Source organism: Nothoprocta perdicaria, unplaced genomic scaffold (genome assembly GCF_003342845.1).
Source record: "Nothoprocta perdicaria isolate Ctin4 unplaced genomic scaffold, notPer1 scaffold_109, whole genome shotgun sequence".
Lineage (NCBI taxonomy): Eukaryota > Metazoa > Chordata > Aves > Tinamiformes > Tinamidae > Nothoprocta > Nothoprocta perdicaria.
In genome coordinates, this window is record NW_020454194.1 from 1,620,611 (window position 1) to 1,647,847 (window position 27,237).

Below are 27,237 nucleotides of genomic sequence, written 5' to 3' on the forward strand. Positions count from 1 at the left end.
AGGAAGGAAGGAAGGAAGGAAGGAAGGAAGGAAGGAAGGAAGGAAGGAAGGAAGGAAGGAAGGAAGGAAGGAAGGAAGGAAGGAAGGAAGGAAGGTAGGTGCTGGAAGAGTGTGGGAGGAGAAGGGGATGCAAGTACCGGCCGTGGCGAGAGGCGCCTTTCAAGCACCGTCCCCTGGTGCCAGCTAAGCCGAGATCACAGAATAAAGCATCACGCCGAGGGGAGCATGTGGGATGCCCTTGAAGGACCGAGCATCTCCTAGCTCGGAAAACTCCCCGAAGTGGCAGCACAGGGAAGGAAAAGGTTGTGCTCGAGTCGCTCCCGGGCCGTGCGCGCAGWCCGGTCCCAGGCGCTGCCCCAGACCTACCTACATTCAGCAGCCCTGCAGGAGCAAGAAGCCACACGGCAGCACTTAGTTTTGAAAGAACGTGCCAGGAATACCTTAAACAGAACAGAGATGGCATGCAACCGAAAACACAATATCCGAAACGCAGAGCATCTACCAAGAAGAAAAAAAGAGAAAAGCAAAGAATTAATCTCACTGGATTAAACAGTAATTAAAGGGGCATCTGCCAGAGAACTAAAGCCACACTCAACTAAGGAAACAAAGGACTACTCCAGCAAAAGGGATGTATAAACACAGTAAGCTATACTTAAAACAAAACAAACAATAAAAAGGAACAGCTTCTTAAAGACTCTAAAAATTAAAAAAAGCTTTTTCAAATGCATCAGTGTCAGGATGTCCACCAGATAGACTACAAAGCTACAGTAGTAAAAGATCAAAGAAAATAACACCATGGCAAAAGAKCTACATAATCCTTACTTGTCTGTGTGGGCAAAGAGCAGCCTACACCAGAATTATTCCGAACGCGGGATGTACCAAAGGAGGATGTCCATAATTACAGGCTAGTCACGAGTTACCAGGACTGGATGGTCRTATCACCTGGAACTTGCACTTGACATTGCACAAAGAGCAGCAGCGACGCATCTGGCACTGAGGCACTCAGAGGCAAAAGCTCAGGCAGTATTTTGGGGAGAAGGAATGCAATATTCCCTGTGTATCTAGAGAACTTCAGGCCAATAACCAGAACGGCTAAATTAAGCAAACTGGTAAAAATTATTTTGGGGAAAAAAAAAACGGTAAATGCATTCACTAGCATTTTTAAAATGACAGGGGTTTGGATAGAGAACAATCCTGTCTTACACTTTACTCTTCTAGAAACAGTCACTATACATGTAGACAATAAGGATCTGGATAACAGAGTTTACCTGGATTTCTTCAAGGTTCTCAAAACACTACCTCACCGAAGGCTCTTGAAAAGTGTACCTCCCATGGGATGATGTCTTCCCTTGCAGTACCAAATGACTAATAGAACTGATTTCTTGATCATTTAGGAAAGGAGTGAAAAGGTGGTGAAAGCTGCTGCTGAGAGAAAAGTATTCAGAGTAATAAACACAGGGACAACTGCCAAGGCTTCTGACCACTGAGTGAATGGACAATAAAACAACAGCCCAAATTCAATTTTAATAAATGGAGAGTAACATACACAGTTTTTCCTTGTACCTCAACAGCAGGTACAATGATGCATAAATGAAATTGCTACTACTCCTCTGGGCACACTTGGGTTTCACAGAGTTCGCTGAAAATAWCCCTCTGTTCCTAGCAACAGTCCAGAAAGGAAAAATCTCAAGGTAAAGAAAGCGTGCTGCCTTACAAACCCACAGTGCACCCTCATGCTGCACCCTCTGGACAGTTCCAGCACTGCCTCCCAGGGTAGCTATAGGGATGCAYAAGAGCATGACAAGGATGGGCATGGCCACATAATGCATTTCACAGCGGGGAAACACCCCGGCAAAAGAGGTCCTTTACCTCACACCATACTCCCGAGCACGTCACCACAAGAAAATACGGATGTCAGTCGTCTGTGGGGATCCAAAGGCAGCTAGATACTGTTCCTGACACAAAAACCCATCAAGGGCTGCTAATCCATATGATACGTAGGGCACAGCATATAGATCACCAGGGGCTCACAAGCACACCCCAAAGTAAGGGCATGTGTCTGCCTTGTGTTCCTTTCTCCAAGCATCTGTTCCTGCTCAGCAGGCAAAAGGCAAGTGGATCAGGCAAGCCCTTTGGCCTGCCCTCCCATGACCATTAAGGGCAGCACATTCCACCCGCTGCCCTCACGTCTCGGTAATTCCAGATTACTGTATCTCAAGGTGAGATTTTTTTTAGCTAACATTTGTCAATCAGATACAGTCAAAAATACTAGAAAGACATACTGGATCATGGCAATGAAACATCACTAAGTATTTACACATTTCTTGACTATTTCTTGGCTATAATGCTGCTGGAGTTCTCTCTCTCATTACCTCCTTAGGCATGCAGAGCATCACCTGGTTTTCAGTTTTGGCACTGGAGTGTTTTTCAGTTTCAGAAAAAAAATACAGGCTTTTAAAGCAAATGATCCAAGACTGGATCATTTACTAATCCATCCCAGATATGGTAGCAGAAAATAATTAGCAAAAAAGTGGTCTGACAGATTCATTAGTAATCCATATCTTATTGATAAAGAAGTGCTAATGTAAACAGGAAGGACTTCAGGAGCTCCCCTTTATCTTTCTTAAGCCCTTGATAGTCGCTGGGAGCCTGTGAGGATAAGCGTGTTGACTCCCTTGCACGTCCTGCAGATGACAAAGAATGGCTGCTCCTCAACCCCACTGCCTTCCTGGTCGGAAACAAAGGGCTTTGTTGTTGTTGTTTTTGGACTATATACAAGATGTAGATTTGTTAATGTCAGGAACTCGCATTTCTGAAGCATCACCTCAATCAAGTATGTACTAGTTGTGTGAAAACCACACTTCTGGTGTGGCTGCTATTTCCCTTAACTGCCCTGCTCATCTCCCTCAAGAAGGGCCCTTAAACCTTTCTGACAGTCCTTATTATGCTTCAATTAATTAAAAAGGAGGACACTTCATAAGCTCTTGAACAAAATGAGGATGTGGAGAGCAAGAGAAATTTTTAGTCCATCACACCCTAAATAAAAATGTAATCAGGTATATTTTATAATTTACTTGCTATAAATTCTTGCTTGTTAGGTAATSCAATACTCAGCAAACTGATAGCAAACATTTCTTTTCTTTGGAAGCACTTGTGTGGAAAATGACAACAGCTGTAGGTAAAGCGCAAAACAGAAAACTTCGGTGTCTCTTGCACTACAAACCACTAAAGTTTGCCAATAAACTTGCCAAAGTTATTTTCTACAGACTTGTTAAGAAGCTGTTGTCCCCAATCACACTGTTTCTGCCACAGGAAAGGGGAGGAAGATGCAAGTGCTTTGCTTATACAGGACCTCATCAGATCTGAACAGCCCTGTCAATGCACGAGCCACACTCTCCTGYAACACTCACCCAGTAAAAACTTCCCAGTTTCATTCCAGCAGGGTATATACGGTAGACAGGGATTTCAAATTTCTATTTGTTTTTTATAGGAAACTGAGTTCTGCTTAACTAGCTAATGGTCCTTTTGCTATATATGAAGAGAAAGTTTGTTTCAGGTCTTCTTGYATTTCAATACCTCAAGCTCCACTGTACATTGCTGCTGTTATAGTGTAACAGCACAGAAAAAAAAAAAACCAAATCTAAAACTAAAATAGGAGAGGTAAGAAAAAATGAGTAACTCCTGCAAATATTTGCAATGTCTCATAAATCACCATTTATCTCTGTAAACACGAGTTTACATGAGAGGCCAGACCTCATACGTCATGTGCTCTTTTTCCTTCTGCTAACTGGCCCTCACAAGCATTCAGCCCCAGCTCTCCGAATGGGACCAGCCTGCAGGAAGCTCGGAGGAACAGCTATGACAGCCCACCATAAAAACAAAAATATTGCAGCAGCTCCTGTTCGCAAACTCGCTTCCTGACTCGGTTCAGGTGACAAAGTTGTTCACATTCCCACGCGAAGATCCTTCTTTACACAACTATTCTCTGTTGCATGGTCTGGTCAATGGGAAAACAAACTCTTGATAAAGCAGTTTCCTTCTGACGTGCCCAGTAATCAATTCAGGAAACTCTCCACAGGCTCCTAAATGACAGCTTTTGGTCTCGCCCTTCTGGAATCTTAAACTTGGAAATTTAGGCCAACTCAGGCATCCAGAACCCTCTTTTCTAATTCAATTTGTGAATGGTAGATGTTGCTTCTCTCCAAGAGCCCAGGAGCACTGGCTGGGGCATGAAACACCTCATAGAAATGGCTCATGGAATTTAATTAGAACTGAGTCATGCCATGATCCTATAGCTGATGGGGAAATGGTCCTCTACTTATCCCTTAAATGTTGCAAGGATTTTCTGCTGTTATCTCATAAACCTGCCTTCAGCTTCTGAAATTACGTAATTTGTATAGACACTGAAGAAACAAACAAATGGAGAGAGATACAAGTCAAGTGTTCTTAGAAAGCAATGGCTGTGAACTCCTCTAGATCACAAGGCCCTTCTCTTTGATGCAAACTGACTTTTCCTGCGCGCTGTGTTAGCCCAGCAGGAAGCCACAGGCTGCAGGTCACACTCCACATCTGCATCCTTCACCTCCTGAAGGGCCACGTCTGCACAGACAGCACGGAGACGTCCACAGGGAAGTTACCTGTATGACCAACATCTGCCAGACAAAAAAGCTGTCAAAAGCTACAAAGCAGGAAAAAAAAAATCCTTGCTTGCTAGATTTTGGTAACTAATTTGAAACAGAAATCAGTAGTATCATTAAGCAACCAACAACAACTTGTTTGCATGAATCTGCAGAACCGCAGTTCTGAAGAGAAGCAAATACTTGGAAACCTATCAAGCCTCAGTATTAAAAACAAAGAAAGTTCAGCTCACGTCAGATGACTGTTTGCATGCCTGTGTGTTTGTAACAGCAGTGGTTCTTGAATGAGATTTTTTAAAATCATAAATAAAGCTAATTTGAAGGACATTATTAAACATGTCCACAACGAAGATGCTAGGTTTGGTCAACATTCATCTCCCAGAATATATTCCAGATTACATAGATTCAACAAAAGCTATTTGCAAATTGCTAGCTTTTAAAAGCAGGAAGCTAAATGTATTTAAAGCAGCTCAAAAATTACAAAAGTAATTGATACCAAAATGAGTCAAGCTCCTTTTCATCACAGGAATGCCATCTTAGTAAGAAAATACACAGCACAGCCATTAATCATCACACAGAGGCGGTTCTCAGTACAGGAATCCAATGCCCAAATGAGAGATTTTTTTTTCTTATTTTGTATTTGTGTGTGTGTGTATATATATAGTGTGTATATATATATATATATATGCATTTTGTATATATATATATACACATACACACACAGAAGAGACAATCCCTCCCGTGCACACCACCAAGGGCTACAGGGAACGACTGCAAGGGCCGGTTTCACAAAACCTCTGGTTACGCGGTGAAAAAGCCAAGGCCTCCATCTGAAACACTGTGTGCAAACAGGAGCCAGCTTGAAGACAAATAAACAAATAAATATAAATAAATATAAATAAATATAAACATGAAAGGTGATGACCGCTGGCGCCCCGTCAGGGGGTTTCCCCGGATCCCTTCGCCGGCTCCAGGCTGGGGCCGCTTCCCGCCCTCTCTCCCTGCATCCAGACCTGCTCTCGGGCACTCGGGCGGCAGCCCCGGGACGGGAGGCACGGAGGGATACAGGGAAGCAGGGCGCGAGCAGGCGGCCAGAGCGCTGCAACGTGATGCAAGCATCAACAATACCGCTGGCTTGCCACAGGCTTTCACGGACACAGGCCCACCAGTSCAGTGTGCTAGCTCCACATTTTGCCTGCCCTGGAGAGATTAACCACTTGCAGAATCCAGGGAAATCAGCAGAAATTCTCTCTCCCACACGTGTGTTTCTTCTGCTACAAAGGCTGCGATGTAAAACCTGATGCAATGCACTGATGCAGCTGCAGATCTCTGATCTGCACTGATCTCTGCAATGGCAGAGATCCCTGGCTACGCTGGGGCGGCTCTGACAGACTCCTGGCCGGAACGAGGCACCCTCTACGCCAGACATTCAGTGTTTTTAACCAAACTGTGCACACGAAAAGCACTGGGTCTCAAAGAAACATACAGCTAAATTAAACCCACAAATTAATAAAGAAGAGCGGAGCTGACTGAACAACAAGACAACTTTTGATGGCTTCTCTTCACGCACTGCGTTCTGTAAAGGCACCACCGGACAGAAAAACCCGATTTTTCTGAGTGAGACTGTGTACCAGCAACATACAGGCTTTGCCAAGCACAATACTGGAAGATTCTTTTGGGAAACCTCAAGACTTTTTGTCCAAAATACCCATAACTGATAAATATAAAAAATACCTCGATCCTTTTAGGCTCACTAATAAGAGTTATCTGTCATTAAAAACACACACACACAACACTAGACATTTCTTCAAGCTCACCACAGAGTCCCCCAAAATTTCAGTCCCAACATTAATTATATCAACCAACACTGAAGAAAGTATGTGGGGAAAAGGAGAGAAACAAAGGCAAAAAGGCATTGCAAAACAACCAAAATCAACCTAGTTAACCTTCCAAATTGGGTCAGGCAAAGATCAAACCATGGCAATTGTAACAAACAAAAGGGCAGAAGTTAAGGAATGCTTACCTTATTGTACAGTTCCTTTCATCCAGATGGTTAATTTTAGAGAAAATATGCTCCCCATCTTCTCTCAAATCCTCTGCTTGCCTTCTCACTTCAACTGAGACCTCCTATAAGTGGTTTACAGCACAAGTAAGACACCAAGTCATCATGTTTCAGCCTCCTGAAAAATCTATGATTATGGAACCTCTTATTTGTGGCTTAGCTCCGCTTGAATATACATGAAGTCAACAGCATAGCATGTCTTAAGCTTGTTTTGCTTTAAGTGGGACAGCAGCCTGTGTGACCTCTTGCACAGCGCTGCAGAGCTGCCAGGACTCGAGTTACCAGCTCCATTTGCTGATCTTCCAAAGCGCTTCCCATCCACCGAGCTCCGCAACTCGCGTTTGGCAGAGCCACGGACACGGCAAAGGGCTTCCCGGGGACCTGCTCACAGGGCACCAGGGGCTTGGAAGCTCGGAGCGTGAAACGCGCGGCATCGCTGCTCCGCAATTTTCTTATCTCGCCACCTATCTCGGAGCAACCACACCCAGAGCAGGCCTTTGCATTACAAACCCTGAACCTGCCGGAAATTTAATATGCGCATTAGCACCAAAATCAGCCGAATTATATATGCAAAGCACCACCTTTATTTACTTCAGCCTGTTGCAGGCATCTTCAAATGCTCTTATCACCATATTTTCCAGGTGTCTAAACAGGTGTCGTCTTTTTGCCCCAGGAGGCCTATACTGAACTTAAAGGCACTAGTTAGTAAGATGGAATAGATTCCATGGAACACATGGAATAGTTTCTTTTTTTTTCTTCTTCTTTTTTTTTTTTTGGCTGGATGGACAATTATTTAATAATTTAGTTATTTTAATTTTCATAATAACTTCCAGGTGAATATTTGCAGGTCTTGGAATCTCTACTCCAGTCAATTATCCACGCAGCTATGCCTGCACCTATAGTTCAAAAGAAAGGCTTGCAAAACTTAAAGAAACAAACTTGGAGAAAATAAGCTCACAGCTTTCACTGATCCACCCATTTTTCTCTCCTTTTTCAGCTATTCTCATTCTATGCCTGATGCATACTCGTGCAAACACCCACATACGCTCTGCATGTTCAAGTCTGAATGCAGTACTTTTAACAAGAAAGGGAAGAAAAAGGCAAAACACTGCACCACTGCAGTAGCTCCTTTTTTTTTTTTTTCCCCCTCAAAGTCAGCTTCTATCTGTGCAGAAGGTGAAGTTCAGCCCGGGTGGAATACCCTGTGACTCCTACAACTCTCTCACAGCCACGAGAACATCACCCTCTCGACACAGAGCTTGTGAGAGCCTTAGTCTCTCTGTTTACTTCCCCTGCCACCTGCCAACTGCTCTCCAGCCCTGCTCAGTTAAAAATTAACTGAGTATTTACTTGCAAGTTGAACACACTTTTGGCATCTCTCTGAGGAACACACTTCTGTTTTTAAATCAGCAAATGGACATAAAACACTAAGAAGCTTCCTTTGTTTTTGCAGAGTAAAAGGAGCATTAATGGGCTTTTTTTTTTTAATCTCTATCACCAACATATGTTTTGTCACACTTAGCTTTCAGATCAAACAAGTTTGGAAGAAAAGAGGGCAATTGTTAGATCATGAACAAAATCACACAAAGGTTGGTCTTATTTCCCCTTGGAACATTTCTCTTCAGTTTTCAGAGATCAAGACGATATGGGGAAGAGGGCAGGCAGAAACACCAGTGAAAAAGCACTCTGGGTGAACATTGCTTTGATCCTCCTGCATTGCTACTGTAAAACAGTATCATCAAATCAGTCTTTTTTTTCCTTCCAACTGGCTACAATTCTCAAGAAATTACTCATCCGGTTGCTCTTTCTTGCATACTGAATTCCCATGCAACRCAACCTTTCTTAGAAATCTTCCTTATTCTCCTTAAAAGAGCATATATACAAATATATGCTCTATAACAATTTCCCCAGCACTGACAGATGGCAAACACAGTGTGACACGTGTTTCTAGACGGAAACATTTTATAAAGCTGGTCTGGCTTCCCCTCCACCACCCTCCTCTGTCTCTCTCTTGGCCAATTTAAAGGATAATACAGCAAGAGTCTCGTACCTGCTTGTAGAAATCGGTAGAAGGGGACGATCGGGACCTCTCATGGGTGTACTGGCCTTTCTCATGCTGCTCATGGCCTGCATCAAGGATATTATCTGCTGAGTGGTACCTCCCTGAACTTCTCGCCTCCAGGGGTTTCCGCTGCTCTTTCCACGATGCCTGATACTCCGCAAAGGTGCCCAGGCGCTGCGGCTGTTCCGCCTTCCTTGCTCTGTCACAGGCCTTACTGCCGTGCGCGGCCTCGAGGCCAACAGAAGCTGCCCGACCCCTTCTCTCATACCACGAGTCCTCTCCCTCTGCTCCACCGACAGCTTTTCTATCAGGCCTCTCAGGCTGCCCCTCTGGTACACCATGGGGTGCTTGTCTCTGTGCAGGCTTTCTATACGCTGGCCTACTGGTTTCCTCAAAAAATTTCCACCTGTCTGCAAACGACCCCAGGGCTTCTTCGGGTGTGTTTGGGCAGCAGCGAGGCCGGCATTCCTCCGCCGACATCCCGACCTCGTTCATCTTCTCTGGTTCCGAGTAGGACTTGAGCTTCTGCTCTGCTGTGAACCTTTTCCTGGCGCCGATGCGAGGAACGTGCTGGGCGCCGCTCCCCGCCGAGCTCGGCTTCGCTTGCGTGGCCTCCAGGAGCCCAGGCACATCTTCAGAAACCAAAGCCAATAAYGAGGAGTTGTAATTGCCACTTTTCCGTTCTGGTGACCTGGGGAGATATTCSGCAGGGCTGGGCTCCAAGTCCCGCCGCTTGAAGGACGTTGCCCGCAGAACCCTGGCCTGGGCCTCCTTCAGGTGATCTTTGTAGGTGCTAGTAAAGTTAGTATCTGGGGAGCTGTTTACGTTTTCTGCTGAATCTGGCTTCCAGTTCTCATTGTACTCCTCTGTTTCCGGCGACCCTATTAGGGTAGCTGTGCTTTTGCTCTTCTGCAGCTTTGCTCTTCTCATTTGGATCTCATTTCTCAGGGTTGTCGCAAAACGATCGCTCCTTCGTGCCTGTTTAGTCAAGTGGGTGTCAAATGGGGGCTGCCGCTCGGTTGCAATTTCTGGACTGTTCTCAGACTGTTTTTTCCCTTCCTGAGCCAAAGAGTGCAACATTGGGGTCTTCTGAGGAGAAATTTTGCTACTCTCATCTTTTGCCCACCTGAATTCTTTTTGAGCAGCTCTGTTCTCAGTGCCAAGGACACAGCTTTTTACATAGTCCTGTGGGCTGTACCTGGGTTCACTTTCCTCAAAGCTGTTCTCAAAGTTCTTCTTTTGTCCAGCCCTTTCAGCATGATTACTTTTTTTAGCCTCTTCTACCACGGTAGACCTAACACCCGCCTCTATGTCCACCATGTGATGACTACTGTTCTCATACCCTTCCAGAGAAGGTTCAACAGCTTGGTGAGGTAGATAGTATTTTGGTTTTTGGACCATCGTGACAACTGCAGGATTTTCATGAGGTCCAAGCGATGCATCAGCCCCCACGAGGGGTTTCCAGCTGTCATCCTTGAGGTGAAGGGGCTTCGAACTTCCCTGAGGAGGCTGTTTGGCCGTCACGCAGTAATAGCGACTCTGTCCCGTGTTGTCCACCTTCTGTTCGGCAGCAGCGTGCCAAGAGGAGAGAGCGTTGAGCGGCCTCCCTTGGTTTGCACTGTAGCAATGGAAGGCATCGGCGGGCAGCTCCTGAATGCCACCATAGCAGAGGGAATGCTGCTGATCTTTAGGCGAAGCCGACGTTCTGGCGCTGTGGAGCAGAGCGCTCTCGTCGCTGTACTGGTGCTGGTGACTGTACGCGGGCTGCGCAAACCGCACGTCGGTGCTCGACAAGGACGACTGCAGTTTGTTCAGGGCTCCTGTGCTACTGTTGTACCTTTCACCAGCAGAAAAACCATACTCCATGCTAAGACCGGGTTTATAGTTTGAGTTACTGACCCTCCTGTCGCACGCTCTGGACGGCCACCTTTGCTGCTCCACAGCTTCCGAGTTCCAGTCACTCCTGGGCTGCGATCGGCTCGGGGCAGTAAAGTGCTGCGTGCTGGCACCCTCTGGGTGCACGGGAGCGTGGGCCTTCTCGTGGCCCTTGGTAGCAGCAAAGCTGTCACTACGAAGAGGCGGAGCTGGGGGAGGAGGAGATGAAGACTTCTTCTTATCAGGAACATACCAGACAGGTCCAAAATTAGATCTTCCAGAGCTGGGGAGCTTCATATCAGGGTGTTCCTCTATTCTAGGGCTTTTGCTGTTCTCGTACTGGGTGGGAGCTGGCAAATATCCTGGTTTGTCTTCTATTCCACTGTTATCATTCCCAAACTGGCCGGACTTGTTTCCATGCTTTGTAGTCTCCCAGTGGCCTACTTTGTATAACACGTTCTCTGTTGAAGAGGTGTCTGCACTGCATAGAGTGTGGTCAGGGGTGCTTGAGCTTGTGGAGAAAGACCCATAGGCTGAATCACGCTTGCTTTGGCTGCCTAGGTGATCAATGCTGCTGTTAGACTTTGCGGAAGAAAGTCTTCCATACTGGCCTCCTTGGGGAGTGTGGTCCCAGCTGTCCATACTTCCCAAAGAGCTGAACTGGTCAGAATTGCGATGCAGACTTGACTGATCCCATGAGTTCGACAGGTCATGAGAAGAAGAGCTATGGTAGCAAAAATAAAACAAACCAAAAAAAAACATAAGTAAAAAATTCGACATAGTTTAACAATATACATGACTACCAACTTTACTAATACTGGTAAAAGCCATCTACATAGCAGAAATGTCTCTTATTGAAGACAGACAATCTAATAAAATTGAAAATTTGGAGAGGCTGGGCTTTATATTTTTAATTCTGGCACTTGTTCAACTTGTTCAAAGCTTTAAACTTCAGTAACTTTAACACAGTTTTGCTCTCCCTTATTCCTGATAAGCAACACATATTTATCTCTCCTGAAGGCTCCACTCTCCGTGTGCAAATTGTTGATTCTATTTTTTTTTTAAATACATATTCAGTTTAAGTTCCACTAGCTCCCAGCTTTCCAGGATGAAAACTAACTTATTTTCCACTTGCTCATCTTTCTCTAGTTCACTTCTTTTCTGGTCCATAAAGTTACTTTCTCACCACTTACTTGCTTATCCAAATCCATCCATTAATATAATATCTTCATTTCTAAATGAAAGACTACTAGAAACATTTGCCTCATACATCTCCATTTCAGGTCGTAGCCTCTAAAATAAATCTTTCCAATGTGGCTTCAAACAACTGTCAGTCTGATGACCTTATAAAAGTGTCATTCATCTCCACCCAATTCTGCAGCACTGACAACAAAATTCCAAGAGAGCAGGTTAAGTGCAATTATAGTTCCAAATTGCCAAAACTGAACTTCTGATCCTTCTTCAGAAATCACCACCACCGCCTCCCAGCTGGTCTTTCCTGTACAGGGATGTCATCTTTGACGCTGTTACCCTTCTCTGGCTCATTTGTCAGTATTTCAAAATTTTGCTACTTATGCTGTTTTCCTTCTCAACACCAATTTTGTTCTGTTTTGCTTTTTATTACTGAAGTTTTTGTCTTTTATGTCTTTCCCGGGACCTACCTCTTGTCAACTTAACCATGATAGTCCTTGCAACTCCTCCCACCACACCTCCCTGCCAGAACTTCACTACCAGCCCCTCCAGCTTTTATGTGCCAAATTGAGCTTCTTGTCCTTGCATGCAAAGCCCCTTGGTAGAAATCCCAGCACTGTTCTACTTCCCTGTAGCTATAATTATACAAAACATCTATCAACTCCTGTGCAGTAAAGAAACTTGTGAAAGCTAGTAACTAAATTAGGTCACTCCATATCAAAAACACAAAGAGTACAGTCGTTCTTTCTTTCAAAAATACTGCAAAAGAAAACTAAGCACTTCTTTGGAATTTACACTTAGTATGAAAATTGTACATTTTCTCATATTTCTGTTGTCTTTGGGGTTTTTTAATAAAGCACAATTTATGTGAAGAGAAAGTATAATTCGTGTTTACCTTCTAAAAGAAATTTTTAATACGGTGCATTGGCATTATATTCATCTTTTGGGGCGTTTTATCATTTTTGTATCCTTAGCATTCCAAAGCATCTCACTGAATAATTAAGGAGGTCTTAATTATCCTATGGCTCACGTCGTTATACTATGGTTCATGTAAAAAGTGCCTTGATCATTACTAGGATCAATGTCAATGAAGACTGTAAGCCAGGCTTTAGTATGGCAGGCTGATGCCTTTATCCTTTCTCTTTGGCCTAAGATATGTGTTGTGGGTCAAAATAAAGATGGAACTTGTGCAAGAAAGCCTTCATTTACAAGTCTAAAAATTCCAGAAATATCTCCTCCTTGGGCTATTTCTATTATGTTCTTACACACTGCCCCTTTCAGCCCCGGACCATCGTTAATCCCGCTCGGCTCGGTGACTGACTTGGAGCATGTGGTGTATCTTGTCTGTGTGAACTGTACCTTGAACCAGGGCATCTCTGAAGCAGCTCGTGCTCCTTTGTGCAGACTGGAAATGCCAAGTAACTCTGCTCTGCAACCACAATTCTGAAAATATTGGCACCCAAGGAGCGCTGGGCTCCCAGGAACCGCGCGCCGAAGTCAGCTCTGCTCCAGAAACAGCCCTGCGCCACAGCCACCAGGACTGGCAGATCTCCCGGGCAAATCACCTCTCCGCAGTGACGCTGATCAGCACAGGTGACCAATGGTTCAGGAACAACAAAACCCTGGGAACCCTGATCTTTGACTCTACTGAAGCCACTACATCTATTAACAGCTTCTAAGAAAGAGCAATCTTTTTTTGGCCCTTTCATTATTACCACTCTGTTAGCGGTTGTAGAGGGAGGAAGGAGGCAGGAGGATTGCTTTATTTTTAATTTCTATTTCTTCCCCCCTCCTCTCCCCAAATTTCATTCCGGAAGTTCATTAGAAGTTGGTTTTTAACCAAATTTCGGGGGAAAAAAACCTCTCTCATGATTGGCCCAGTTCATGTCAACATCTCTTCCCACTCCCAGAGAATCTGCCTTGCAGACCTAACTGTTACAACAAGGTATAAGGACAATCATCAGAGAATAGAGAAAACTGTATCAATTTATAGCTCAGTCAAAAGGCTCAGTAGACTGAAACTAGAGGTACTCTTTATGTCACCATTGCAACCAAGAACTCTTTAAATTTTTAGGAATTTCTGAATTTGGTTTCATTTTATGAGGTTACTTACTGTCTTTATATATATGACTCTAATTTAATCCATCTATATGAAATTTAAGACATAATCTATCCGCACAAATCTATCTGAAATGGGAGTAATTACAATTGAGGACTTTGAAAATATAATGTGCTAAGATCTCTGACAATGAATTAAGTGTTACAACATAATTTTCATTTAAAAAAGGCACTTCCATCTATAAGTGAACACTCATATGTTACTCGGGACAAATTGAAAGTTATTTTTTAAAAAATCGTAAGATATTTTAAAAAATGGTAGGGAACTTGCACAGAAAAAAAAATCTTAAGAGCAAGTGCATTTTGCTGTTTTATTTTAAAAGCCATAATAAGTTAACATCAGGAAGTGATGACTGAGAATGTGCAGCAGTAAGTACAGAAAGCACAAGACTACCTTGCAAATTGGGAATGTTTTCCAGACTGATTTTTTTTCCTTAATGCCCAGCAAAACTATGTCCCAAAGGGAACTGAGAGGAATAAAAGCAATAAAAAATGAACTCCCTCTGCTCTCCCCATGAAAATGCTACAGAATATAATCTACAAGCAGGAAAAAAAAACCCCATGAGCTTGTAATCAAGCAAAATGGTATGGGCATTACCTTAAAAGCTCAAAACTTTCACAACTAAAAATGCATGGGTGACAGCCTTTCTTCCATATGCTGATCGAGACATAACAAATACTGAAGGGTTTTAAGGAAACAATAAAAATCATTGGTCTTGTTACCTCTCTACACAAGCAAAAACACCACTGTAGTGAAGATCAGATTACAGAAAGGTTCTTTAGCTAACAAAACCAGCAGTACTACAAAGTCCATCAGGAAAATACTCTGAATGCTGCTTTTGGCTTTCTAATGAAGTCTGAAATGATTCTTTCTGATTTTTTTCTCCCTTAGCTATTTTCCTTTAAACATGCTAACCTTTATGGCTTCTTTTCGCTTGCACACACAAAGGTTTAGGATTTTACCTGTGAACACTGATAAGAGAGCGCAGAGCAAGAAAAAATAAACTTCTGGCAGCCTTCAAAAACATTTCCTTACCTTTCAGTCACACGCATGTATCACACTGTGTCCCTGAGATACATTCATCCATACGTCCCGCTTGCAGGATTCCTCTTTTAAGCATTGAAAGGACAGGGAGCAAGAAGGAAGCGCTGCAGAATGTTTTTGCCTTTGTGCTTCAAAAGTCGACCCTGACCACCCCGACCTACATTATCAGTGCCTTGCTGCTGGAGCTGCATGCAGGTAACTCGAGCAGGGACTCACCTGGCATGATACCGTGAGTGCCAGGAGGTGCAGGCATTGGTTGAAGCAAGGTGTGACGTGGCTGCTTCGGGTTGACTTTCTGTAAATTTGGTTGCATGCCAGGAGTGAGGCCTGCAGGCCAGGTCACTTCTTCTGGAAGGAGAGACAGAGAAAGTGTATTGCTTTAATGCCATTAAGGTGACATGCAAGTAAGGTGACGTGCAGCAGAAAAGCTACTGGCACTTGTCAAATTCAACTTTGCACTGACAGAATAGAGGCATAACTAACAACAAGTTAACAAGTTAAGTTTGCTGCAAATTGCTGTAACTTACAGTAAACTGGTCCAATCTTCTACATGCATGACAGTTTTGAAAAGATACTATTATTCCTCTAAAATGCTTGGGATACAGTGAAACAGCAATTCTACCCAAGGTTTGTGGTAGGTTGGGTTTTGTCTCTCTCTTTTTTCTTTTCTTTCTTTTTAAAGCAAGCAAACACGTTTTTTTAAGTACCTTAAATGTATACAGAGCTTTAGCAGTTCAAAGTACTAATGAGCTTTATGACTCTTTTATAACATAGCAACAGTAAATAAGGCCTTGGTAAGGCTTTATACAGATATGTACACATATGTGTCCAGGGAGGATGTGGGAAGAAAAGGAACAAGTAACTGGAGAAGGAACAAAGTCATATGCATTTTTTCCTACAAGTCAGGAAGACTGATACAACTACAAATTCTAACACCAAGCAGGTTCTGCTTCAGCTCTTGAAATGCTTGGGACTTCAGGAGAGCAGGTTATCATTTTTAGAAGGACACACTACACCCCAAGAGCAGCTCAGTGAACTATCGAAGCCCCCCAGCACCGCGGGCTTCAGCTCGGATGCTGGCCCCAGGCACACTTGCCCACAGAGCTGCAGAGACCCTTCCTAACGAATACGAGAGCAAGTTACTCGTATCTTACAATCCCTGCTGCAAAACCATTTTCAACCTGTCTGCCCCTTCCACCCGTTTGGGAAAAACAGAGCTTGCATTTCTTTTGAAGGACTTACTGGTTGTAATACCTTTTTTAATACTTACCTGTCTTACCTGTAATACAACAATCTCATGAAAAATGTATATCTTTTTCTCAAAGGTCAACGTTCATGCATTCTGGAATGAATCTATTTCTATTTCAGCTAACATATCTAGCACAGGCCCCTTTTGTCTAGGCTCTCTCAAAAGCCGTGGGAATAAAGCAGGGACTTCTTGAAGATAACTCGTCCAATTCTCCTCTTTGCTTTCTCCTAAGAGGAGCGTAACTTAAAAATTACATTAGATATGAAGGGAGACAAATCCAAGCCTTCCAAGTCACAATCTAAACTGAAAGCTTGGTCCTTGGCTCTTAAATTATTCATGAACTTCTGTATTTATCAAGCTTTTCACAACAAGGTTAAATAACCTAAATTACCAAGTCATTCACAAAGCCAAGACAGTATTAGTGCCTACTTTCAACTCAAAATCTAATGTCAGCTCTGATTTTTTTTTACTCATCCATCCTTTCAAAAATGTCGGCCATCTAACAGATACTGGTTAAAATAAATATGAAAAAGAAAGAAAACTAAAGCTCATTATAAACCAGTATAAAGTTCATTATAAACCAACTGGTCATTTTTGACTAAGTAGTCCTCCTTTTTTTCCACAATATTTTTAGGAAGATCTGACGAATTCTTTCAAATTTCTTTTCCAAACTCTGCATGCAGGATTATAAAAAGACAATAACAATTCTACAGGGAAGATGTAATTTCACGAGAAGCATAGCATCATTGCTGTCTCTAAATAAAGAACCGATTGTTTTCCTCAACAAAAGCCTTCTCTTCTTAGCATGAGAAGAGAGAAAACAGCTAAGCAGAGCAACACTACTTGCTTTCTTGATAAGATATGAAAGCAAAAAAGTGGGTGGAGGAGGCAAAATACTCTCCCTGCAAAGAGGTACAAAAGACTCTGCTGGGCCATGTGATACTCACCTCCAGACAGCCCATGCCTGCTTCACAGAATCACTGAATGGCTGGGGTTGGAAGAGACCTCTAGAGATCATCTACTTTTATATCCAAGTATTGAAAGAAAAGCAAGCCACTGATGGCTCCGTTGCTCTTTTTCCACTGCTCATTCTCATACTACTGCTATGAGCCAGGCCAACCATAAATAGCTCTTTAGGCTATTTATCCAGCATACCTTCTAGGCATGGCTTCAACAAAGGCGTTTCTATACTACGGGACAACTACTGCACTATCATGCACCACAAAGGAAACACAAGACTAGAAAACTAGCACAGTGCAAGTGATGTCTGGAGTGAGAGGAAATGAAGGTTGGGGAACAAGGACTCCTGTGAGGGTTTGCTATGGGGCTGGCAAATGGCAGGAGAAATTCAATCAGTGGGAAGGGATGCACTTGTAAAGCCAGTACTGTACCTCATGGAACTTCTCAAGATCTTCATAAGATAGTTTCTGGCCCCACGAACATCATTTTCAGATGGCATTTTCTGTGCTACGATATCCACCACCACTTTCATCTTCCTGAGCGGCCAAGCAGGGGGAGGAACAGACTGGACTGAGTTGTGACAAGAGGTAAGGCAAGTGGACGAGAACTTACTGGTTCCGTTGTGCTTTCTGTTTATGCAGATACGCATTTTTTAGAAGAAATTACAGACATACTAAAATACTCTCAACAGTCTAAAAATGCTGGTGGGTCTCCTGGAAGGTGGAATCAAGCAGATATGTGTTTTCACAGAAGCCCAGAGCATGACTAAGAACTAAGTCACTACGCATTGTCAACACTTTCTTCCCATTAGATTATCAGTTTCTCACCAATTAATAACATGTGCTATTTCTTGAACTTCAAGAAATAAAGTTTCTATCAGTAAACAGCAGAGAGTGTGAAGTAAGTTTCAAAACTCAATTACAAAAGATCTAGAAAGAAAAAAAAAATCAGAGACAGAAAATGTTGCAGGCAACTAAAGCTGCTGGAAGCAGAGCATTTATATTCTAATGTAATACCTCTGCATTAATTCTGAGTGACAGAATGAGATCGTCTGAACCTACAATCCAGGAAACCTCTTGCGTTAATGGAAGCATTATTAAAAGCATTTCACCGACTGTCTTTCTACCAGTGCTTTTAGAAAAGCTGCTAGAAGGAAAAAGCTGATAAGCTTTGAAGGTAGGATACAAAGGGGAAAGCCATTTCTATCGACTAGAAGCCAGCCACACACCAGAATGGTCTCAACGACATATGTGTGCAAATAGTGTAGCAATAAAACAACCTCTCCAGCTCTGATTTTCAGAACAAAAACCATCCTTTTATAGTCGCTGTTCGGAAGGCATTAAGAAAGACACCCTATATTTCAGAGACAGTGTGAGTTTAGAAATACAGGAACAAAGGCTCAGACTGCTGCAAAGCTTTCGCTTGTGAGGTTCACTGGACTGAAAAGGGCAAACACACACCTCCTTGACTGAAAAATAAAAATAACTAAATTGTATGGGTAGATTCATCTGCAAATAATAACACAAGATAGAAAAATATTTTGATTGTCAGAATGAAAATTCCAGGCAACTGTTTTTTTTAAGTTTATTTTGAGAATGAACATGAATGGCTTCATTTTATTTCCTGTCAGAGTTAGTAGGACTCCTTAAATTTCAGATGTCTGCATTAAAACTAAATTGAAGCTTGCAAATGAAAAGTAGGTAGGAAATCAAATACATTGTTTTACCTCAGCATAAAACAATAGTATAAATTAATGAGAGCTTTTCCCTCAGCATTCAGATACATTCTAAATTAATGTAGCTAACAAGAACACAAAATCAACAACGGCTACCACGTGTAGGTAGGTTAAGACCAAAATGCCAACAGACATAACGATGGATTTGTAGTAGGAATACACAATGTGTATTCCCCTTACCCGCAAAGGGATCTATTCTCACCTACCAAACAGCTCTAGAACGAAGATTTTTGCATTTAGGGTCCAAAAGCAAAACAGAGTCCCGAGAACCGTGTCCAAGAGAAAAGGAGGTAGAAGGATTTATTGCTCCGCTAAGGTTTCAGTCTGTGTCTCTGCTGCGCCAGCACGGCCGGCTCAGCCTGGCAGCTGGCTCGCACGCAAAGCCAGGGCGGCGAATCCCGCACGCCAGCAGCGGCCGTTACCCAGGAAGAGGGCTGTGCCGCGCTAGTGCGGTCGGAAGCCGGGCTCGGTCCCGCCGGCTCCCGTGAGGTGGTGCCCGGCCTGCTCGCTGGCTCAGCAGAGCGCTGGGAAGGGCCCGCGCGCCACCCGGCCCCAGGAGCAGGCCCTGGATGCTGCCTGCCTGCGGAGACTGCCCGACTAGGCCTCTGGAAAGGGCCTCCGCATAAACCCAACGTCAGAATCAACGGGCTGATGCGCTTAGCCAAGGTGGGCAGCGATCTTCCTTTTTACAGGGTAATTTTGACTAAAAATCACCAATTTGTGCAAGTGATCTGCAAAATGGATGCGAAGAACTCCTGAAAGCCGCCGAGCTCATCTCAGGGAAAAAGCAAAACTTACCCCTACCCACACAGCCACAGACCAGTTTGTGTGTCAGCTAGTTATCTACAAGTGCATACGGGGAAATGAGACACTGAAGAAACCAGCAACTGGAGTCCGTTTCCCGTTTTATTCCACATCGCTCCGCCTTGCCGGGGCAGGGAGTCTCCCGAGTGGAATTCCTCCCTCTGCCGGCCCTGGGGCCTCACTAGCAGCCCGGGTCACTCGCTGGAGCAGTGTCCTGGTATGTCCTGGCATCCTTGGCAGCGGGGCGCCAAGCTGCACCGCCCGGCGCCACGGGAACAGGAGCGGAGCCCGCGGGACGCAGCGCGAGCCAGGAGCGTCTGCAAAACGGAGGAACCGGGCGGCTCTGCCGCTGAATCCCAACGCAGCTCATCTGCGGCCTTCCCCTTCCCTAATCCTTCCTTCCTTGGAACGCTAAAATGACAGTCCGTTCTGCTGTGATGCTAAACCAAACTGCAGTTATATACTGCTCTGGCTTTGGCAGCTCTCAAGCAGCAGACTTCACTGTTCTACTTCAAATTAGCAGTAATGACATATAATTAGTGTTTAGTACGTCTCATCTAACCAAAAGTGGGTATTTGAAGCCAGTACTTATGAATACAATGCTTTCTACTTTTCATTTATGTGAGCTGTATCAGGGAAAAGAAAAAGATTTATATACATGAAAATATGTATTTTTTTCTAACTTAACAGCAAGGATGAGTCAGTAACTTCAGTCATAACTGAACTGGATCCACAAGGGCTGCTATATTCTTCAACAATTGCCACAAGTGTATAATTTTCAGAGTTAAAATTGTTGGAGTGATTAAAGATTAAAAAGAAATAAATAAATAGGGTATGTTTTCACTCATTTCCTCTAGTTTCTGCAGAATGTTTTAGCTCCCAAAGCTGCAATCCACGCTTTCCAAGTGCAGCCCAGGGGCTGCAAAGGCACAGCTGCTCTGAAACCCCCACATTTGGGAGCTACTAAATTTAGTTAAACTGAACAGCCACTATCAAAATAAAACCCTTCTCCCTCCACTCAGTAAGACGCGACTCAGAATCTCTGTATTGAAGCAAAGTGTCTCTCTACTGATTCATTTTTAGTACGGGGCCAACTCCACATTTGAACACTTGCAGCAGGAGGCACAAACTGCTGTAACCAGAATTGGTGGCAACGGCGTTGGCCAGCGCCAGCCGTGCGGGGAGCTGCGGAGCAGCTCTGCCCCTGGGGCTCCTGTGCAATGCTGCAGCCCATCCTTTCTGCTTCCACGCAGAGAGAACGGCCAGAATCGGAGGCGCCAGGTCGACTTGTGCCCTACGTGTCCCAAACAACGCTGCGCTCCCTGGCTTCCGTACTGCTCCTTCAAAAATAACATTCGGGCATCGGCCTGGAAATAAAAACTCTTGGCTAACAACTGTTACAGATCTTATGTGCCACAAAAACAAAGTCCTTCCAAAAATTTGTCTTTTTTTCTTTTCCTTCAATACACCCATTTTGTGTTCAATGTATTAAAATACAGTAAGCGAATAATACCTAATTTAGTAAAGCATGTATGTAAAAAGCCACAGTAAATAAACTACCAAAAAGCCACAGTAAATAAACTATCAAACCACTCCTGCAAGTCATGAAAAATACTATATGACTTTTCCCCCAAAAGTTAGAAAAAAAGACCACTGAAAAACTGCATGATACAGTTACATACACGGGACTCAACTCAAAACATACCATATTACCTCACAAAAATCCTTTCATTTATTTTCGCCTGCAGAATGTGAAAAACATCTCCCACTGACCTGGAAACTCACAACCAGAACAGGTCGATTTTTTGTTTCAACAGAAAATAATAGAAAATCGCTACCTGAACAAATCAAGTATTTTGCAGGACACGAGTATGTGTTTTGCTAAAACGTCCTCTCCCTTCACTCCCTTTCACCCCACAATTCCATCGCTGGCCTCCGACACTGGACAACCAATATTCCTTTATGTGGAGTCCATCAGTAATCCTCATCTTCTGCAGAATCTTCATACCTTCTCTTTCAGGCAACTATACAAACAAAACTTGAATTTGTGTGTAGTCCTTTAGTCACCGCTTGCTGATCTACCTGCCAGGATAACTTAAGAACGAAGCATCTACCATTAGGCAAAAGAGAGTGAGCCAGCCACAAAGCTACCAAAGGAACACGAGCAGGTTCTTAGTTTGCTCTCAAAACCATGTTTTTAATAATATATTCATAATTTTTTCTCTTCTAGGTTCGAACAGATGGCATTAATTTTATAAAGAAATATTAGTATGTTTCTCCATTGCCCATAATTTTTAGTGTTTTCCTGACTCCCTATACTCGTCTTTATCATCATATGTAGCAGAAAATGAAACAGAGGAAAAATTGTTTTTAAACAACATTCAGTATGAGATGAAGACTGCTGCTGAAAACCCCAAAACATTTCCTGAACATAGTTTCTTTACCCTTTTATTTCTTCCTCTGTGTTTCCCCATCCCCTCTAAAAAAAAAGAACTCATAGCACAACCCCACACCGAGGATTTTTTTCCTCTTCTTCATTAAAAAAGAAAAAATCCACTAGGTATTTTGAAGAAAACAAAAAGCTCTTCTCCTTCACCACCTATAATTCATAACAAATATGGATATTTCAGACAGGTTTATTCTTAGTTCTTTGCTCTTCTATACATACATGTATATGGTTCTTTTTGTTAGGTTTTTAGAAATTCAGAATATGTGTACAATTCCTTTCTCCAGGTTTCGATGGTCGTGCAACTTCAACCACCTGTTGTGGCTCTTCCCCAAGTACCTAACCTAAATGCCCTGCTAAAAGGCACCCCACTTTCCACTCCTAAATTTATCTCCTTGCTTTCTCTCTACAACATTTGGGCTTCAATCCCTCTGTTCACGTTGTGTACAGTTGCCTGCTGTTTTTCACATGGGTTCGGGCCCAGATTTCTTTATTTTCCTCCCTGTCCTGAGCCCACACTGAAGTATTTTCAGCATTTTATTATTATTTTTTTTTCTCCAGTACATTCTCTCTGCCAGTTTTCTTGTCATCTAACCAGGAGAGCTTTAAGTTTCCTTTCAAAAAGGGATTGTAAATTTAGGCTGTTTGGGTGAACCCCTCTCTACAACTGCATAAATCCCTCTCAAATCAAGAACGTGGACCTTGCTATTTAAGGCAGAAACATCAGGACTTGAAATTTCAAGCTAACTGTGTGGAGACATGACACCAGAAATTTTAAAGGGATTAACATTTAACAACGTTTAGCAACTTTTTCGTCTTTCTGGAGGCTACTTTGTAGTTCTTCAGAATTCAGGCTCTGGCGTTTCCAATGTTAAGCCTCTGTAAAAATCCAAATGAAGTAAGAGAAGTTAAATTAACGAAGAACTCTAAATAGTTGACAGTATGAAAGGCGGGTTCGTGATAAGAAATAAACCTGAAAACCTAACTGGAGTAACATACTAAGTACCTTAAGTAAGTACTTAACTAAGTACCTTAAGGCAATGCATTTCAGTTGTTCGGAGAGCTTCAGCCTGTCCTCCCCTTCCTGTTAAATCTATTTCCTAAATATGGGGAATGCCTGTATACAGGGAATGGAACTTTATTTAAGGTGAAAGTTTGCTGAAAGTTGTTACATTAAGTGTTTGTCAAAGACAGAACAGAAATGCTTTCATACCCTAATTGAGCAAAAGCTGCTTACATGACATTTAAGAACAGTTCTACTATGACAGCTTAATAGCCTATAATAAGGTGAATTTTAAAGGTGAAGCTCTTAATATCAGAAATCTTCAACAGCAGCATCAATAGTAGCTTCCCACTTTTATTCTCCAGCATAAACACACGAGACCTGACATAGAATCATATAATCATAGAATGCCGAAGGTTGGAAGGGACCTCAGAGGTCATCGAGTCCAACCCCCCTGCTCACGCAGGGTCACCTAGAGCACGTGGCACAGGGCTGCATCCAAGCGGGTTTTAAAGATCTCCAAAGAAGGAGACTCCACAACCTCTCTGGGCAGCCTGTTCCAGTGCTTTGTCACCCTCACAGTGAAGAAATGCTTCCTTAAGTTCCTGTGGAACTTCCGATGCTTCAGTTTGAAGCCATTTCCTCTAGTCCTATCCCTGCCCACCACTGAAAAGAGGCCGCCCCCTCCTCCTCACTGCCTCCCTTGAGGTATTTGTACACACTGATCAGGTCCCCCCTCAGCCTCCTCTTCTCCAGGCTGAACAGGCCCAGATCTCTCAGCCTTTGACATGCATGAATATAAAATGCCATTGGGAATACTCAAGCCATACGGGGATTTTTGTTTCCAGATTTTCCTTCTCTCCATTAATGGTGGCACACAAGGCATCTGCTTCTTAGAACAACCTCTCCTTGGGCATTAGCATCTTTCTCTTTCTACTCTTTTGGGGTAATTCCTGCTGTCATAGTTCACTGGGATGGAATGAAGCAATGATGAAACCACTCAAGGTGGCACAGGAGAAAAGCGCCCTGTGACCCCGGCCAGCCGAGCCCTGCTGCCCGTGTGCCCCCGCTAGTGACAGCCGGATTAGCCACGAGCCAAACACCAGAACGACACCCACCAAGAAGGCCCTCGAGGCCGTGCACGTGGCGGCCACGGCCACACAGCAGCCAAGGGTGAAGGGAGCCAGCTGGGAGTCTCAAGCAGGACAGAAACCCTTGTGTGGAAATTGAAAATAATGTAGTGCTAGCGCAAAGAACCTTCAACACCATCATCACCCTAACGCAAATATTCTACTGCCCCAATATATACCTTTTTTCTAAGCGTAAGTGAATTTGACAAATGGATGAAATGGATGGAGCTAAATAAAAGCTGGGCTCCTAATCAACTTTGTGAACCCCTCTAGCTTAACAAATAGTAAACTATTATCCTTTCTGGCTGTAATTAACCCAAAACATGTTAATACATTTGAAGAAAATGAAGGGTTAGTTAAGCAAAGACGGTAAGAAGTGAATCATTGCAGACACACCAACATGCCCGGCCTCGCAGGGGTGCATCCCACTCCTAACGCCTAGCACTTTCAGAAGCAGCAAGGTTTCCTGCCCTCGCCTTTGGGTTGGCAGCTCTTCACTCGGCTCTACCATCTCATGGTAGCACCATCACCAGTGATTCTTTTCGGGGCGTCTCCCGCCACTGTCTTGGATTCTTCACCTCTCTCCAGCCACAGGAGCAGAGGGAGCAGCCAGCAGCCTCCCGCCCTGCTGGCCTGCAGCCCGCTCTTCCCACCATCCCTGTCCTCTCCTGGAGCTCCACAAGCTCCTGCGTTCTTTGGGAGTCCCTTGAGGTGCAGCCTCCTCCCACCCGCCTCCTTTTCCCCGGTGCCCAGGCAGGCTTTGCTGGGGGCATCTGCTGCAGGGCCGGGGGGAAGCTGAAGTGGAAAACGTGCTGCTGGATCAAGCAAAACCACGCAGGAAAACACTGCTGATGTATTACATACTGCATCACGCACTGGGCAAGTTAATTAGACCAGACTGATGAGACCAAGCAATGGCTGTTCAGTGTGTTTTTCAATGGATTGGATAAACTGTTTATTTCAGGGACAATTTGTGACCCTGCGTTAAAGTTAGGTTTCTGAGAACCTGTTTTCACTTCAGCCTCTCATTATGTAGGAGCCCCGAATCTGCCTTTGTCGGTAACTCGCAGCATCCAACAGCGCTCCCAGCACGTGCAAGCAGAGAAGCCCTGGCAGAGCAGCTCAGTACATGCCCTATTTCATGGGGGGATGAGGGGGTTTGCACAAATCAGCTGCAAACAAGAACAAAATGCAACTGGCCCTGATTCCTCAACAGCCAGGCTGCCTTGGAGTCACGAGGACGCTTCATTTTGCGACACAGCTCCTAGGCAGGTGGGCAGCCCACTGGACAGCACAGCCAGGAGCTCAGGCCACAGTGAAGATCTGAGCTCCACACAGCACGTACACACAACAGACCTGGGATGATTTAATAAATTTTCAGGCGTGGATGAAGAAGAGAGTGTGCAGAAATGCACAGTTACAACAGGAGAATAAAAGACAACTTCAAGGGCAGGGACAATTGTACTCCCCATAGATTTGGCAAATCACACTTTCTCAAGAAAAGTGTAACCTGGGGTTATATTGGAAAAAGAAGGAAATAACAGTTTTGCTTTCAAAATTCCTGCTGTTTAAAAGCTGCAACCTATTCTGAAACAGTACATCTTTATAAAGCTCTGGCACCAACTCCACCAACAGCCCCTTAACCAATTATTTTCCTTTGGACAACAATTCCTCCCTGGCTGCATGTTCACCGTGTGTGACCCGTGCTCGTCTCCTCCTGACACACTCCTCTGCCCCTTCCCTATCCCAAAGCCTTGTGGGATCCTCCCCGTGCCTCAACCTCCTTTTGCAGAGAATAAGGATTCCCCTCGCTCTGTGGTGCCACGTCCTCTCTTTCCCTTTAGGCTCTGAGCTATAGAGTGATGTATCTTGTCTCCACATTGCTACTCTTTATATATATCTCCTTGAAAGGTAATGAACGTCACAGGGCAAGGAGATGACAAACGTATCAGGGTTTTTCCACTCCTGCAAAGTCTTTAAGAACTGTGCAGGCTGCCTACTCAGTCTAACACCACGTAACAGTGGACAGTATCAGCCACCCGAGAGTTCAGGAGAACAAAATATAGTTCTTCCCAATCCCCAACACCGAGCAGTTCATATTCTATCATTTATGAATTTACACAACTTTTGCTCCATCAAAATGCATAAGACATTTCCTATCAGTCATACCATCACGCAGAACATGCTTCTCAAAAATCCCACTTTCTTCGCTCCCTCTGATCAAATCCATTTGGTCCTGACTTACTCGGACACATCGTATACCTGCAGTTGACCTTTCTCTGCCCTTTAGGTCTCACAATCAGTATCTCAAGCGCTACAAAATCTTGTACTCAACAACTCTGGATTCAGGATATTTTAAATATAAATTTCCAAGCATAAAAGTAACCCGCAGCACCCGTCCTTCCTTCAAGCAAAAATGATCCAGCTCTGAAAACACGTTTCTCCTTAACTGCTCTAGGGTCTGAAAGTTTGATTTACAGCAGTGGGTGCAAGTAATTCATATTAAAAAGGCTAGCAGCAGCTTTTCACGTTTTTTTTTTTCCTACTTGGGCTCCAGTCTTTCTTTTCCAGAGTTCCTGTGTGGGAAAACTAGCTGGTTATGTTCCCCTGAAATGCGGAAGCTACACACGCAGATCCATGAGGCCCTCACTGCAAACCATCTTGAGCATCAGGATCACACTGTGCGTCTCTGAACCTAAAACGGGTGCAAATTGTCCACAAAACAGCTTTTATTTGCTTCCGAAAATGACTACAACCCTTCTGACCAGCTTCCGTAGGCGCCTGCACCATCCAGATCACTACCAGCTAAAAGAGGAGATTCCAGTGCTCTCTCCCAGGATCTAAATACAGCTCAGTTTCCCATTTCACCATCAGTGCTCCAGCTCAACCCGCCACAAATTTCCAAGTCGGAGAGATTGTC

The 27,237-nt window shown here is 43.9% G+C and overlaps 1 protein-coding gene across 1 annotated transcript in view; it reads right to left on the bottom strand.

The window, feature by feature from the left end:
• Positions 1-27,237, bottom strand: part of SHROOM2 (shroom family member 2) — a 123,208-nt gene that overhangs the window by 27,610 nt on the left and 68,361 nt on the right. Inside the window, exons 3-5 of the mRNA XM_026047295.1 lie at positions 15,207-15,338; positions 8,750-11,360; positions 6,661-6,764 (exon numbers count right to left, since the gene is read on the bottom strand). Coding sequence (XP_025903080.1) covers positions 6,661-6,764; positions 8,750-11,360; positions 15,207-15,338 — 2,847 coding nt within the window. The remainder of the gene's footprint in view (positions 1-6,660; positions 6,765-8,749; positions 11,361-15,206; positions 15,339-27,237) is intronic.